The 18,223-nt window shown below is 27.4% G+C and overlaps 1 protein-coding gene across 2 annotated transcripts in view; it reads right to left on the bottom strand.

Annotated features, from left to right (window-relative positions):
- Positions 1–1,373: 1,373 nt before the first annotated feature.
- LOC142319423 (limbic system-associated membrane protein-like) overlaps positions 1,374–18,223 on the bottom strand; it is a 194,132-nt gene continuing 177,282 nt past the window's right edge. Inside the window, exons 10-12 of one of the 2 annotated variants that reach the window (XM_075356692.1) lie at positions 14,711–14,755; positions 12,128–12,231; positions 1,374–6,724 (exon numbers count right to left, since the gene is read on the bottom strand). In XM_075356692.1, the coding sequence (XP_075212807.1) occupies positions 12,140–12,231; positions 14,711–14,755 (137 nt within the window). In that variant the 3' untranslated portion in view covers positions 1,374–6,724; positions 12,128–12,139. The remainder of the gene's footprint in view (positions 6,725–12,127; positions 12,232–14,710; positions 14,756–18,223) is intronic. The other variant, XM_075356693.1, reaches the window with a different exon arrangement.

Genomic DNA, 18,223 nt, shown 5'->3' with positions numbered 1-18,223 from the left:
GTTTTGTACCTATAAACTACGATCTGCAAACAGCATTGATTTTCTGTTATCATTTAAAGAAAACTGCTGCAGAATTGCATTGAATGCTTGTCAAAGCTTGTGGTGAGCATGCTATGCTCTTGGTAAATCACAGTGTTTTGAGGGGTTTAAAAAATTCAAAAGTGGCGATAATTTGACATAAGAAACAAAGAACGTGGAAGACAGCAAGTTGCAAGCATTGTTGGATGAGGATGACGCTCAAATGCTCAAACTTGTGGACTGATTAAATGTAACATGAGAAGCCGTCTCCATATGTTTGAAAGCCATGGGGAAGATCCAGAAGATGGGAAAATGGGTTCTACATGAACTGAATGAAAGACAGCAAGAAAACTGAAAAACCACTCGTGAAATGCTGCTCACCAGGTACAAAAGAAAATCGTTTCTCCATCAAATTATGACACAAGATGAAAAGTGGATATATTTCAAGAATTCTAAGTGTTAAAAGATAATGGGTAACTCCAGGCAAATCATAGACATCGATTTGAAGGCCAAATCACCGTAGAAAGAAGACAATGCTCTGTGTTTGGTGGGATCAGAAGGGTGTGATCTATTATGAGCTGCTAAAACCTGGTGAAGCCATTAATACTGAATGCTACTGACCACAAATAATCGATTTAAATCAAACATTGTGTAAAAAAACAACCAGAATATCAAAAAAGGCAACAAAGTGATTTTGCTTCATGATAATGCACCATAACACACAGCAAAACTGGTCAAGGAGACGATTGAGGCGTTCAGCTGGGAAATACTTTCGCATACTGTTTACTTATGAGACTTGGCTCCATGCAACTGCTATTTATTTGCCTCGATGGGATAAGCACTTGCTGAGCAGCGTTTCACTTCTTATGAAAATGTACAAAAATGACTAAACGACTGTTTTGACGCAAAAAGCAAGTTTTTTTTGGCATGGCATTCGTAAATTTTCAGACAGATGGGAAAAATGTATAGCTAGCAATGGACAATATTTTGAATAAAATTTTTTTTATCATTTTCACACAATAAATGTGTCTTTTGTATACAAAAATTCCCGTTTCATAATTACACACCTGGAATACTCCGTCAAGACTAAAAAAAATACAGATTATCAGACATACCAAATCAGTCAGTGTTAATAATTTATAGTATTGGAGATAGAGAACTTTTCTAATACAGTTTCTCACATCATATCTGCCAGTAAAATAACAATTGCTGCTTCCAGGGTTTAACTGGCAGTTTAATCCTCGAAGCAGCAACTATTGCTTGACTGGCTGGATCCTTTGCACTAGTATTTAATCTAAACCATTATTTAGCATATTACAATAATACAATCAAGAGGAAAATAAAACAACACCAGCAACACTAATATTTTATCATTTAATTCCGAGATAAATACTTAATTGATATTCAACTTAAAAACCAAATTTTTAAGCAAGAATCATTTTAAATATTTCCTATTACAATATCATTACACAAATTTTAAAAAAATGTATGGAAAAAATATATGTATATATTTAATGAAAAAGAGAAAACACATTCTGCCAATTTAAATAGATGGATTATCATACCACAAAATGTTATATTAAAAAAAAAAAAAGAATTTAAACTGCAATTGATTTTTATTTAAAAGAAAAGTAATTATAATGTATGAATCTGCTAACACTTTATAAAGCAGAATAAAGCACATTGGTAATTAGTTCATTATCAGGCACAAATATACATAATTCAGTCAACTAGTTTATTTTTTATTATATATATAAAATGTTATATAAAATTCCAGTGAGCTGCAACATATACATATTTTTTTATACATGGGATTTTACATTTATCTCAAAAATGCTTTAAATTTTTATACATTTAAAACTGTACCTTGTGAATCTTGTTTCTAATATTTAGAAAAGTAAGTTTATTTAATTTCCTTCTATAAATTAAATGACATACCCTAAGTAAATATATTTGACAATATATTTTATTATGACTTTCTACAGAATTGCAGCAATAAATGAAAATAAAAAGTAACAATTTAAAAAACTCTTTATTCGTCTTGGTCAATAAAAAAAGACACTTTTGTACAAAGTTTCAATATTACTTGGCAAAACATATTAATGTATCATAAACAGTTTACATTTACTAACCTGATAATACTACAGATCTACTAGATACTAGAGGTCTTTATTATTTTACAAGTCATTAATTATAGAGAATTGATTTTATTTTAAATTATCTTTGTATCATTAATGTAACTACGACTGAGTAACAAAAAAAATTATAGTAAAAAAATAAATCCTGCATTTAAAGGTAAAATTTTATATATATATACTGCTGTAAATATTCTTATTAGGAAAGCTCAACAATAGTTTAAGAAAGTAATACCTAATTTAAAAGACGCTCACAAAATAAAAATTAACTCCATCATAAAAATAAACTGCTACTTTATAACAAAATGACAAAAGAGATGGTATGTGGAAAAGAACTCCTCTTAAATTATCATAAATCATACATTAACAGATCAACTAATTGACCTTCACATCAAGGAACAGCATGCATAAAATAGAACAAAAATGACTCAAAAAGTTGATAGCAAAAATAGACATTGTTTTTTAAATGAACTTTATTATTACACATTTTAAAAATACCTAACTTTTTAATTTGTTAAAGGAATACTAGAACATAATTTTACAAAAGAGAATAATAATTTTTCAAACAATAAAAATTCCTCTTTAAGTTTTCATAAATCTTACCAGCCTTTACCATAAAGATAGTCTACAAATAAAATTTATGATTGCATACATAAAATTTATATTTATGATTTACAAAAAAAATATAATTGCATATAATGCAATTATAATGGATTATAATAATTGCATAACAATTGGTTATGCAATTGTTATGGTTGCATAACAATTGCAACCATAATTGGTTGCAATACATTCTACAAAAAAAACTGATTTTAGAAAAATGTCAAGATTATACCACAATTTAAAGAAATTTTTTTTTATGCATATAACATCACTTTTATCATTTGTTAACAGCTATCAGTTCAGTATTAATTGTAAATGATACACAAGTACAACAGACTTTCTCCTTTTCAAAATTTTGTACATAAATCATAATCAGCCTATGTTATTACAATGACTTCTATCAAATATATTTTGAATGAATGAATTGCACTTTTTATAATTAATTATACATTGTTAATTAAAAAAACTATCATTACATTTTCTAAAACAAAATGTAATGATATTTTAAAAATAAATAATACAAGCTGTACATAAAACAATAAGGCTAAAATAATCTAACAAGCAGTACAGTAAAGATAATTAAAAAAAAAAATAAGAAAAATATAAATAAATCTTAAGGGAAAACTCTATGCATTAAATAAAGTGCATCAAATTCTTGAAATGTGTCATTTAATTTAATTATTAATTTTGAACTTAAAATAATATATGTATAAAACAAGTTCTAGGCATTATAATATTCTTTTGTTTTTTAAACTAAGAAAATAATACAAAATAGATGTTAACATCCTTTCAACATACTAAATAATATATTATAATTATATATTTATTTTACTCACTCACTCACTCTCTCTCACACACACAGATGTATATTTCAATCATACAAAACAATAATATTGTAAAATCCTAACCTAAATATTATATATGCATATATGTATAAACTATCAACATTATTTTATAATAACAATAATTATTATTATTGTAATTATTATTTTTATTAATTACATATACCTAAATAAAACTAACTTAGCTTTTGATATTCACATAACAATTAATAAAAAAAATAATAAATACTTTGGTTTCATAAAAAAAATTAATATACTGCTAAAAATATTATTTTCTTAAATAAATGAAATGAGTTTGTAGTGGTATAGTACATTACTCAAAACAATTAAAATAAATTTAGTAGATATTATTAAAAAAAATATATAATTATATTTTTATTACACACTACTAGTTTAAGTAATAAAACTCATAATTTCTTTTAAAATGAAGAAAAGAATATATTATAATTAGAACTGATTATTTAAAAATCATTCAGTTATTTAACTTTATAACTAATTCTTAATTATTTATTTTAGTGAGTTGGTTGATTTTTTCTTTTTATTTATAACATAATAAAAAGAGAAGGATGTTTCAAAATACTTTAATTATTTTAATCTTATATAATTTTATTAGAAGATAAATACTATTAAAAACTAAACAACTTATTATCAAGATATTACACAATAATATTTAATAAAATATAGAAATTATTGATCCTTTCAATGCCAAAAAAACAATATTACAAAACATACAAAACTGTCATCAACTGACTTCCAGCTCTTGATTTTATTCATTCAATTTCATAATCTAGCAGACAGAAGGCACTGTAAATCTGTTATGTATAATCAAAGAAGTCGTAAAAAGTAGATATACTTTTTTATAATATCAGCTTGTTTTTTATTCACACAATATTAAAAATAAAAGAAAATTTTATTTAGATTTCTTAAACACTATTAACTCCATTTGAACAGTTTATAAATTGTTTCTATTATTTTACTATGGTTTATGCAAACTATCTAACTACTGATGACACTACTTTACTTCCAATATATTAGATTTTTTTTTTTAGGCTGACTTTCTTAATAAAAGCTTTGAACATTAACATTATAAAGATTATGTAGTAAACAAAACTTGCCAAATGTGACTAAGATTCAATCAAACCTAGAATTCCAGTCATTTATTTGCATATGTTGAAGGTTTTGATTTAAAAAAATCTCCTTGTGAGCGAAATGATAACAAGTGAAACCTCTCATAACATAATTTAGTAGTAAATAAAAAATAATAAACATAGATTTATTTTTCTTAATTAAAGATCAGTAATCCTTAGAAGGAAGTCTGATATCAGTATGACATTCCAAACTAGTTTCAGGAATGTGTTGGTAGCGAAACAACAAAGAGCATTAAGACTCTTAACTATAAAAGTGAACAAAATCTGAATCCAGTAAAGTAATACTTTTATTTTCAGAGTGTATAAAAAAGTATATAATAAAATTGGATGTTACCCTAAGTTTTGAATATAAACATCTGACAGTTTTATTATACATTAAGGAATTTTTTAAATAAAACATTATAATACCAAGATTTGTTGATGATAACAAATTATTTTCTAAACAATTTTCAAGTAAAATTCTGTAAAAACAGTATAGGCTATGAAAGGGGTAAAATTGTTTCTTAAAATTATTCTATAACCACCACAAGAATTATTTCTTTTATATATATAAGAAAATTGATACAATAAATGCATCAGAGTTTTCATTCTTATTTATGTTAGTATTTCATAAATACTACTTGTATAACATGATTAAAAAATCACTTAAAAATTCAAAATTAGACTATCCTTTCTTTCATTTATAATTTACAATAAACATAGCTTAAAAATATAACTAACAGAAATGCAACAATAGATACAATAAATTTTAATTTAAAATATTCATTACATGGATAACTCTAAATTATTTATATTAAAAGTACATATATATATATATATATATTTACACATATGACCTAACTATATATAACAATGATTATGTTCCCATATGAACAATGTGAATATTAATAAAATATGATTTATTATATAAGAAACATGATAAAGGTTAATTATAATTAATAGCCAGTTCTTAAAATCAATGAAAATACTAGGCCACTTTCATTAACACAGTTATTTTGCTAAAAAAAAAAAATTAAACCAATTTTTATTAACTGTTTAATCCAAATATAAATATATTAATAACAATGAATTAATGTTTCCTTACAAATACAACATTAATAATCCTTACAAGAACAAGGACGTCTGCAAGTACTTTTTTAAGTTCCATTACAAATCAGATTTTACATAGTTTTAAAATATAAGTATTTTATAATTGGTGCAGATGTTTAATTCTCTCCAGCTAATTTTTAAAGTAAACATATTTACAAAATTGATGCTAATTCACATTATGAAATTCTGTATTTAAAACAAAGGCTGCAACAAAAAGTAAAAACTTAATACAGCAGTGGGAGATATTTTAGAATATACATCAGTGAGATGAATGAAATAAATACACACACATACAACAGTACATTAATAAAAAGGCCTAAAATAATAATAAAGGGCCTAAATAATAATAATTTTGAACACAAGAAATTTAGTCAATATGAAAAAAGGTAATACAGTTACTTTAATGGATCCTTTAAAAAAAAGAAGAAAAATGCAATTAGATATTAAAATCAGGATGTGTAAATAAAAATCTGGATGTACTTACAAACAATACCTATTCTTCCTATTATAATAGGAAAAAATAACATAACAGTAATTCTATAAATAATAAGTTTAATATATACAAAAATTTTTATTTTTATTTTTCCCCTGACCCACAGTAACTTTATTTTGAACAAGACATAAAAATATTGTAGAACCAGTTTAATTATAAACTTAAAAATTAAAGTTTAACTTGTACTGTAAATGACTTGAAAACATATTAAAGATGCCAGTCATTCTGTCTTTTTAGGAACAAATTAAATCATTCCGCTAAAAGCTAAGAGTATGACATTCAACACAACAGTAACCTGTACTGGCAGCTACTGATATTGTTTTTATAAAATCCAAAGCAGCAAAAATCTGGTAAGGCAGGTGTATACTTGTCAGCTGATTGCTGTAATTTTATCTTCTGAAAAAAAAATTGTTTTTTAAAACATTTATTTATTACATTCATCAAGTGCTAAATTAAAAAAACAAAATCAGATATTACCAGTTAACTTCAAAAGCCAAATAGCAAATATAAATCTCCCACCCTCATTTTTACCTCCAAAATACTTAAAAATAAGGGTTGGGGAAAAAATGTCTTTGTATTCTCTGGCTGAGGCTTTAGAGTTCCATAGCTTTGGTAATACTAATCAAATATAGCAACACTTTCATGCTTTTTTGAAAGGTTAAATTTTTAAGATGTAATAACTTTTAAATAAATAACATAAAATTAACCTTTCAAAAATAAATGCATCTTAAAAATAAATGAAAGTAAAGAAAATATTTGATACGTTCTGAAATTTTATTACAGAGGGAAGAACGCAGCTCAGGCTCTTAAAAATTTGTGATGTTTGTGGACATGATGCAGCATCAGCACATGTGGCTCAAAGCTGGTTCAAACATTTTCTATCTGGAAATTTTGATGTCTACGATGGCTGATCTTGCCCAATTTTTTCCACGATTTCATCAACTTTTTCAGTCACTGACCAACCAGAGCCTTGCTCTGGAAAAAATTGGGCAAGATCAGCATTAGCAGTCGTGACATAAGTAATGAACTAAATGTCAATGAAAAAGCAATTTTAAACCACTTGAAGAAGTCTGGATACAAAAAAATAACTCAAAGTATGGGTGCCATGTGATTTAACAAAGAAAAATTTAATGAACTGAATTTCCATCTGCATATCATTGCTAAAACATAATAAAATCAAATAATTTTTGAAAAATCTCATTATGGGCAATGAAAAATGGATCACATGCAATGATAATACATGGAACTAATTGTACTCAAAGCAAGTAAATGTCCACAAACAGTAGCAAAGGACTGATACCAAGAAAAGTATGTGGTGGGATTGGAAAGGAATTGTTCACTATGAGCTGTGGCCACTAGGTAAGATGGCAATTTTACTCTATCCTATCAAAAACTATAAAAATTACACCTAACAACTGAGATACAGCGACCAGAACTGTTCAAAAGGAAAGGTATCATCTTCTGTCAAGGCAATGTACCAGCTCTCACATATCTTTGGTGACCTGTCAAAAATTGAGAGAGCTTGGCCGAGAAGTTTTGATGGATCTACTGTATAGTCTTGAACTTGCAGTCAGACTACCATTTTTTCAGTTTCTATAAAACACTCCTAATGGTATAAAACTGACTTTAAAACAGGCCTGTAAAAATCATTATCACAGACAATTTACTTATCACACATCCAGAAAACACAGAAGTTATATATGATGGGATTTTATTTAAAAAATAACAAATATAGTCAATAAAAATGGCACAAATTTGATTTAATAAACCCATTTGAAATTTAAAATAACTTGTTTTATTTTTGCATTAAAATGTGAGGCAACTTTACACCAACCAATAAAATATTAAGTTAAATAAGAATGAGTTTTACTAATTGTACAAAAAATATATCTTTATACAAATTGTTTATAAAAAAAAAAAAGTGATATTATATACATCAGAAACAATTTTTTTTTTTGCACAGTTAAAATTTTACTTAACAATCCAACTCGTTCAGGAATAAATAAATTTAACGTACTGTTTACTTCACAGTTGTGACAGAAGTACCAGCTGCTAATATCTCAATCCACTACAGTAAACAAAATTATGAAATATACTTATAATGATCTCAGTTAAATTGAATTCACACTAACAACAAATAAATTTTTTAGTCTATTAAGTTTTATTTCATGAATGTCTTTACGAGTGTTTTTAATATTTAAAATGAATTCAAATAACAGATATAATGAACTAAACTATGTAATTATGGTAATTCCTTAGAAATACAAACTATGCAGTTTATAACATCTGTGTTAATATTCCTCATATTCTGAAGAAAATGTTACTTTCTCCATTTAGTAGGGTTCATATACAAAATATTACTGCCAAACTAGGCTAGGCTCAATTAACAATTTTTCTGGTACAGTATAAATTATAAGTTATAATGACCTAAGGCAGTAAAAGAAATTGTAAACACTTTCATCCTTTTCACTTTTCTTGGAACACTATCTGAATAATCCTTTCCATCTTGAGGTGATCCACATTAGGCTTTCTATAAGTATTAACAGTAAGTATACTGTGCATTGGTAGTATACCAATGCATCTGAATGTGTATTTATATAACGATAAAATCTGTTTTGAATGACTGTAATATTTCATAAATTTATGTAAGATTTGGATCTTTTTTAACAACTTATGTGAAAGCAAAGAAAACTGGAATGAGAAGGAAAAAGTCAAATGGATCAAGCATTAATATGTATATGAGGTCTAAGATCTAATTTTAAACTTACTTAGGTCTAACGTGCAATAAGGAGTATAATTAAAGAAACAGAGAAAGGTAAACAGATACACAATTTGACATAAAATTACAATTAAACATTTCAGTATCTGAAGGCATATGTTACAGTCATACAACCTTTGCTAATCATATAAATGCCTTATCAGATCCAAGAGAAGTGAATAAAGAGCTGAAGCAGAAAGCAAATACTTTCCAACAATCAAGTTTTTTCAGGGATGACAATAAATAAATGAATCTCTTAAATTGCGAATTTATGTTCTTTAGCTTTTTCTAAGTTTTCTTGTTAAAAATAATATTACATGCTTATTTAATTGTTCCCAAGGCAAAGATTTTAACTTCATTTGCAAGAGTAACTATTTTATACTCATTATAAAACCTTTTTCCTGTTTAGCCTCCGGTAATTACCGTTCAGATATTACTTCAGAGGATGAATGAGCATGATATGTGTGAATGTAAATGAAGTGTAGTCTTGTAGTCTCAGTTTGACCATTCCTGAGCTGTATGGTTAATTGAAACCCAACCACCAAAGAACAGCTCGCTCTCTCTCCCTCCTCACGCTCAACCTCTCCCTCTCCCTCTCCCTCAATTTATATACATATACATTTATTTGATCAACCTTAGTGCAGAATAATAAAGAAAGTAAGATGACACTTACCTTATTCCATTATACATGCAAAAGCACTTTGGCGAATTTTTACATCATCAGTTCCATTAAATTACTTCTACAAATTATTCACATCAAATTACTTTTTATACTGTATTTAAATTTAAAAAAAATTTCTTTTTTTACATTAAAATTAGAAATTTAAAAGTTAAAAATTCCATAAATAAAAATATTACGTCAGTAAATGTCATCCTACTTTATTTATTATTCTGTACTTAGGTTGATCAAATAAATATAATTTGTATATTAGCACAAGAGGAATATGATTCTTAAAATTGACTTGAGAAAAAAAATAATATACATATACATATAAACCACCTAGAACAGAATATTGCGGTAAGACATACGAGTATCTTAATTTTACAATTGAAGTACTTCTGCGGGATCCTGCATCCTTAGTCATGATTGAAATATTTAATTAAACTGCATGTTAAGAATACTAAAATAATAAAAATTGTGTATTAATTTATTATACGAGTGCTGGTATCTATTGCAGTTTTTATAAGATTGTTTCAAGCACTGTCTGATTTTATTTGTATTTATATAATATGTAACATTTTTCTAATATATTTAATTTAATGCCATCTTTATCAATTTCTAATATTGATAATTTATATAATTATAATTTATCCAGAATGTTACAATTAATTAAAAAAATCACTATTGCCACCTTTCTTTCCTGTTCAGCCTCTGGGAATTACTGTTCAGGTATTACTTCAGAGGATGATATGTACAAGTGTAAATGAAGTGTAGTCTTGTATAGTCTCAGTTCGACCATTACAGAGATGTGTGGTTAACTGAAACCCAACCACCAAAGAACACTGGTATCTATGATCTAGAATTCAAATCTGTATAAGAGTAATTGCCTTTACTAGGACTTGAACGCTCAAACTCTTAACTTCCAAATCAGCTGATCTGGGAAGAGGCATTCACCACTAGACCAACCCGGTGGGGTTATACCTATTGCCACCTAATAGCATATTATTAGTATACACCACCTATTAACAACAAATTAAGCATTCTAGCTTAATCTAAAACTTAACAATTATCATAGCCACTTCATTTATACAATATAAAACCAATTTATATTGCTCTTTATATAAATTGGTAAGTTTTAAATTAAGCTTGTTGTTTTGGCGAATAAATAGCCAATTTCATTTTTAATAATTTTATATATATATATATATACATAAATGTGTGTGTGTATGGGTGGGTGTTGGTGTGGGTGTGTGTGTGTGTGTAGTGGGGTGGGTGTGTGTGTATATGTGGGGGTGGGTATGTGTGTGTAGAGGTGTGTCCAACATTACCATACTTTCTTTAATGAACGTGACATTTAATTCAGTCTCAATCCTGTTAAGTGACATGAACATATATTCTGAATTGATTTGAAAATGATACTAATAAACCCATTAACATTCTAAATCACAGGTTTTTTAACATCTAATTCTTTTCATATTTAATTATTATGATGTCAGAATGCTTCTATGCTTAGTTTGATAATAAACAATGAGATGAATGAAATAACAAATGAAAAATGTCAAATACTGCTGGCAGGAATCAAATCCATATCCTATTCATCTTTTTTTTTATTTTGTTTAACCTCCAGGACCACCATTAAGTATTGCTTCAGAGGATGGGGCAATTTTGCTGTCTGGACAATACAGTTATTCTGAGACAAGTAGTATTAGCCGATCACTGGTAAGAATAGCAATCAACTATTATACCCCCAATGACGAATAATAATATCCCCAATCCAATAATAATAAACCCCCAATGATGAGTAAATCGGTAAAAAAAAAAAAATATGAAATCTAATTAAAGCAATTACACTTCAATGTAATGGAAGTAGGATCCTGAGCTATCGCATAATATCCAATTGACACTGACATTAACCATTTTTATTTTAACTTGATGCCAACCATTAACTAATAATACTTAGTCATCCCTCCCAGTAGTTCTGATTGATATTGAGATTTTACAGAAGTTATTACATATGTGTGTAGTTTCAAAAATTTTTTGGACAGCCTCATATACTGAAAGAATATCATAAACATCAATATATATCTCTTATTAAAACTTGTGCCACCTTGATTTTTTTCATTGACAGTTAATCACATGCTTTTTCAATCAACGTTAATGTCTCTATGGCAATTTTGAAGAAAAATTTTCAATTTGACATTGTTTGATGTTCAAAATAAATTATTACTTGTAATGAAAGAAATCAGTATTGATGTCCCCAGTGGACATCTAATGTACTAACACTTGTTTAGTTGTTATAATATTAACTGAAGAAAGATCTCTGAACAATTTTTTTCTTTGAACTAATGGTTGTTTTAATTATATGTTTAAAAATACTTACATAAACGATACATTAGCAATAGAACTGTGCTATTAAGAGTGATGCAACAAAAGCTAATGATATCCTTAACTCTGAAGCAGCATTCGAATTGTTTACTGATGATTCTGTAAAAATAATATTTATTAGAATTTTCTTTAAAAGACATAAGGAATCCATGTAAAAATAATAAAATATTTATTACCAACAGCCATCTGATAGTGGATGTTAACATCTTAACACAAGTAAACAATGAATGCTGTGAACATAAATGAATTACAATCTTATTATGATTTATAACTTCCAACAGGACTTACCGTAATATTCTAGCAGCAGCTTACTCTCCTTTGTTGTTACTAATAATAACAAATCTTGTTATACCTAAAACCTGCATAGATCCAGTCTAATTGGCCTTAAGAAGCATCTATAAAAGAGTTTTGCCAACAGTCATCGCTTTTTATAATCAAGTAAATTCCGGTTCTGTTTTTTCACTAAATATTTTTTAATTAATTTTCATAGTCTGGGAGTTTCAGGGTCTGTTCATATTACTATAGGTACTTCATTATTACAGAAAATAAATAGTTTTAAAGTTAATATATTTGTTAATTTTCTTTTAATAATAAAATAGTACACCTCACAATAACTGATCTGCTAAGGAGTGAGTATTGGAAGTTGCCAAGTTTGGCCTAGTTATATCACCAATAATCACGTAAAAGATGTTTTTTCAGCCTTTGAGAGATTATTTCCAAAAAAGGAACAACAAATAATGCTCCATTTGTAGTTAATCAGCAGATATATCAAAGAATCAATCCAGTTCTACAAATAATTTATTATCAGTTTTACAAATTAAAAACAAGTCAATATTACTTCTAGAAAACATATTTAAAAAGGTTTAGAAATGTAATTTAGCCCATTAGAGTTAAAGGACACTCTCCCAGGCTGAGTTATAGTTAGCTGTGGGTGTGGCTCAGGGGAGGGGAAAAAGAAAATGAAAAAAGGCATCAGCTCTTTAACGCTATTAAATAATCATTACTCAATTCTTGTAGTCTGAAATACATGCATCCACATTTAACCACTATAGAATATTTTCATCAACATTTTCACATCCTTCTATATTTTTTAGCGACTGTAACACTTCAGGAACCAGAAAATAAAAAACTATAGTACTATTTGTACATGTAGTTCTATTACAGAACAATGGAACTTATTTAATATGATGTTAGGGAAATATGTAACGTACAAATGACCCAAACATGGATAATCCAAATCCTGGTTAATTGGTCTGTGGATAATTGGCACATTATTGCAGTTGAATTTTTTCAATTACATTTTTTTTATGATCTAAAATGTGTTTTTTCTATTTTTTTACGTAACCTTTACAAAAAATTATTGGCTATTTTGCAAAGTGCAATTTAAAAATTTTAAAAAAGGGTCCCTTGGGAAAATCTAGATTCAGCAAGGGTGCCAAGAATTTGGGAACTACTGATTTATAGTATTTATTGAAGCTATGAGTCAAAATAAAAAAGTTGTATATTCTGAATATTCATTTCTTGTTTATAATCAAAAATATGTCTTTATGTCTTCATTATTAATTACTCTAAAATTTACATTACTATCTATCTCTACAGTTGTAACTGACACCATAACTCTCTACATATAATAAATAACCTTGATCCAAGTTTCAATTCAACAGTAGAAACACAGATTGATAACGTTAAAAAACAGAAATTAATATTTACTATGTAAACAGCCAATATAACAGTTTAAAATGTCTTAAAAATGTAAAAACTTAAATGTCTTTTCATAAGTTAGTTTTTGGTTTCTAATAATAGCAAACACTAATCATACTACTTCATTACTACATAAACTACTTAAGTTTATTAATAGACCAGTTTATTTTAAGAATATTGTTGGCTAAATTGCACAGCTTTTACATTCTAACCCCATCCTTAGAAAAAAATTCCTTTCTCAAAATACGAGGAAAAGAAATGATTAATTGCAGTTTTTTTTTCATAAATATCATATTATATTATTAAAAAAAAATAATGATTTAAGATCAACTGAGAATCAAACGTAATCTAAATTTATCAGTTTCATTCTATTACTTTATTTGGTGATTTATTTATTAATGATAACACTAACTTAAAGTGAATGCACCAAATTATTTAAAATTTACATAATTAAATTTTGAGCATTAAACTCGACTAATATGTTAGAAACTACTTCCAAGCAGATAATCATGACTTAGTTTATACAAACATTTTGCGTTGAAAAATAAAAATTGTATTCAATTTCAAAAAGAACCTGCAAAACTCTTGCAAGTTTACAAAACCTTTGAAAAGTAGAATTCTATGATAATTTCTATTCTTTGAATAAACTCCTTATATAAATATTTTCAGGAATGACTATTCCATTCTCTAAATAACAAATGTATGTTCTATCATGGTTTTCAGTATGAACCCTTGTTGATAAATGATAGCGATTACTAAAAATAACTATGACTGTAACCCTCAAGGAATATTTTTAGAAAGAACAAAAAAATTAACCTCTAACAATATAAAATAATAAATAAAAAGAAAAACTCAGAATAACAAATCACTCACTTACCTAATTTCAAACCAGTTTCAGAAGGCTCTTCTGAATTAACTACATCTGAAAATATAAATAAAAAAAGAAAACTTAAAAAAAAAATAAATAAAATTATAAAATTTGATGAAAAAAACTCATGATAAAAAGTAAATAACAAAAATTAAAATCTACAAAAAAAAGATCAATAATCCATTCTTATTCCCCTTAATCCACACAAATTTTTATCTAATACATTTTTGTTGATTAATATTACTTTTTGAATAAATCTAAACAGCAAAAAAATATTTTTCTAATATTTTAGTCGAATTTTCATTATTATGTAATAAATTTTTGTCACTGTGTTTTCATACAAAAGAATGATGTTTACTAAATAAACTAGTGAAGATCAATAAATGTTCAGAACTATTTACTAAAGAGATTAAAATTTAATACTAAATTTGCATTAAATTAAACTATCATCAGTAAAAACAGAAAAATTAGTAAAAATAAACAAAATCTGCTTTGAGTAAATGAAGTTGAAATAATTTACAACACAATATAATTATAACAACAATAATTAATTATAACTATTTACAATATATATAGCTAATTTACAATATCTATTTATAGAATACTGTTTGCAATGTATAATTTTGATAACCAAAGTGAAACTGTATTTTTTTTTCTTTTTGTATAGAAGAAATACATTTTTTGTAGTGTTTCATCGAGCGATTCTTTGTGAACAACATTTATTATAAAGTAGAAAAAAGGAAGGCCCATGGCTCGCCATGAAAATGTTACATGGTTTATGTATGTTTCATTACAATGATTTAGTTAAATGTTTTTGCCAATTGTAACTAAATAACATTCATGAATTTAGTGTACTAACAACAAAAAATTTTACAACAAAAGCTTCAAAATCCTGAACATTCTTAGCCGTTTCTCGAGTTGTAATTTTTTAACACACTCTAACCCCAATTTTTTTCCTTTTTATCCCCAAAACACAAATATAATTTTAGATAAATCATCCTTATCAATAAATAAATCATCCTTGTTCATGCGCAGCCGCCCGATGCACCACCATTGGTCCATTCTGCACCAATAGCAGCTAAAATAAAAATGTGAGCACATACAACAAACAAACCCACACATAATCCTTTTTTATGGATAGCACTTTCTATTACATACTGCTGTTGTAACAAATATTTTATTTCTTTTTGCACTTTTATATATTGACTCCAATCTAAAGAAATCATTCTGCTGAACTCCAGGATGATAGCTCTTAAAACTGAAAAATTCTTCACTTACTATATAACATTTTTTATTTATAATTTGTTTGTTGAATTTATCGTAGTAAAAATAATAAATGTTAATTTCTGTTTCGTTAATTAATTCTGTGTTATGATGATGAATTCTGTGTTCTCTGTATGATGAAGAGTATTGTCAAGTACAACAGTGGAGTTAGATAGAAATGTAAAATTTTAGGGTAATTAACAATGAAGGCATAAAGAAATATTTTGATTATAAACAAGAAATGAACATAAAAAACACAACCTTTTTATCATCACTACAATATTATCATAACTACAAAAAATACTGTAAATTATAAAAAGTATTGCAACTGGAATTAAAATTACTTACCATTATGAATAATAGAGTGCCTGAGCAACTTAGATGAATCATTATTTTTTAATATTATGCCTGTTATATTACTTCAGGGAATAACTTTTGTTATAATTATGAATTCTACAGATAAGGTATAATGGTTTTATCATAATACAACGGCGGCTCAAAAAGTAACTTCCATTTGGCTACAAATAAAAAGTTATAGATAAAAATATTTATTTATGTACAACTTAAAAATACAGCTAACCATTTTTCAATGTAGTCACCATTTAAATTCAACCATTTTTAAATGCTTGAATTTAAAAATTAAATTCATTAGCATTTCACTAATTTACAAATACCTTCAAAAAATTCCACCTGGAAATCTAGCCAACCTTTCATGGCATTTTGAAAATTGTCATTGAAGTGCTGCAACGCAAGCCAAGCCATTTCTTCATGCAAGTGCCAAGGCCAGGCTATATGGATGATCAAAAAATGTACCATTGCAAATTCATGAGTTCTTCAACCACTGTGAGGATGAGCATTGTTATGAAGAAAAAAAACACCAGATGGCAGAATACTGCAATGTTTGTTCTGAATGGCTCGCCTAAGTTTTTTCAAAGTTTTACAATAGACTGGTGAAATAATTGCCATACCGCGTTCTATAAAATTGACTTGGAGAATTCCCTTGGCATCCCAAAAAACCACAGCCATAACCTTCTTTGCTGACAAAATTTGGCAGGCTTGCACAGAAGATTGGTATGGCCCCAGGCATTGACTGTTATTTCGTTTTGGTGATCAAGTAGGCCACCCATGTTTCATCCGCAGACATAATTTTCTTCAAAAAACTTTCTCCTTCCACGGGCATAGCATGAAAGGAAGTCTAAGGCAAAGCCCATTCATTTGGTTCATTCAATAGATCTCTGAGACCCACCAAGCACAGAACTTCCAGTAACCTAATTTATCAGCGACTATCTCATACAAAACCATATGAGAAATTTGCAGAAATTATTCGGAAAGATGGTGAATCTTCAATTTTCAAGCACTTTTACATCAATTCCACTGACAAGATCATCACTCACAACAGAAGGCCTACCAATCTCTTCTTCATGGATCTTTGTCCTTCCATTTTTTTAAAATTGGACCCATTACTGCACTACAGTCACTCATAATGTTTGGCCCACACATAGTACACAACTGACGATGGATTTCTGCTGCCAAAGCATTTTGTACCCAAAGAAATCTTATGACAGCATGCACCCGCATTTTGCAGGATTTTCTACTGCAGCGCTCATGTTTTTAGGTTATAACAAGTCAACAAGCTAAAGCATGAGGCTCACACTGACACAGCTGGAAGCATATTGATTCAGAGTACGCCGATGTGTCACTGGTGGCCTCACTAATACTACTACTAACACTATGCTACAATGGAGGTTACTTTCTGAACTGCCCTCTTAAAAGGGAATAAATTTCATTATATAAGCTAATTTTTAACATATATTATCTTGTAAAATTTGTTTTCATATCATCTTATTTAAAAACAAAGTCGAATTACTTCTTTAAATCAGAGCAATTATTTATTAATTTTTGCATACCTATAATAGATATTTTGTAAATAAGATTTTATTTATGAATGTTTAAGAAATCACCCAAGAAATCAAAATCCTGGTTAAATCAATAAACTCAATAAATTCTCTTGGTTAACTCAATGAATTCCATTCCCAGAAATAAGTGAAACGAAGAAGGTAAAAACAACAGTCATTCATGAAATATAACGCACTAAAAATATATGTGTGGTTAATAACATTACATTGAAAATTCAGTAGAGCAGAACAAAGCAACAAAAAGTTACAAAATAATTAAGATTATAAGAAAGGTATTGCATCTAGTACTAAAAACAATCAGTGCTGGACTTACACGTTTTGCAAATATTTTAAATGAGAAATA

The sequence above is a fragment of the Lycorma delicatula genome, chromosome 2, assembly GCF_047948215.1.
Source record: "Lycorma delicatula isolate Av1 chromosome 2, ASM4794821v1, whole genome shotgun sequence".
Taxonomy (NCBI): domain Eukaryota; kingdom Metazoa; phylum Arthropoda; class Insecta; order Hemiptera; family Fulgoridae; genus Lycorma; species Lycorma delicatula.
This window is presented reverse-complemented; position numbering and strand designations above follow the sequence as displayed.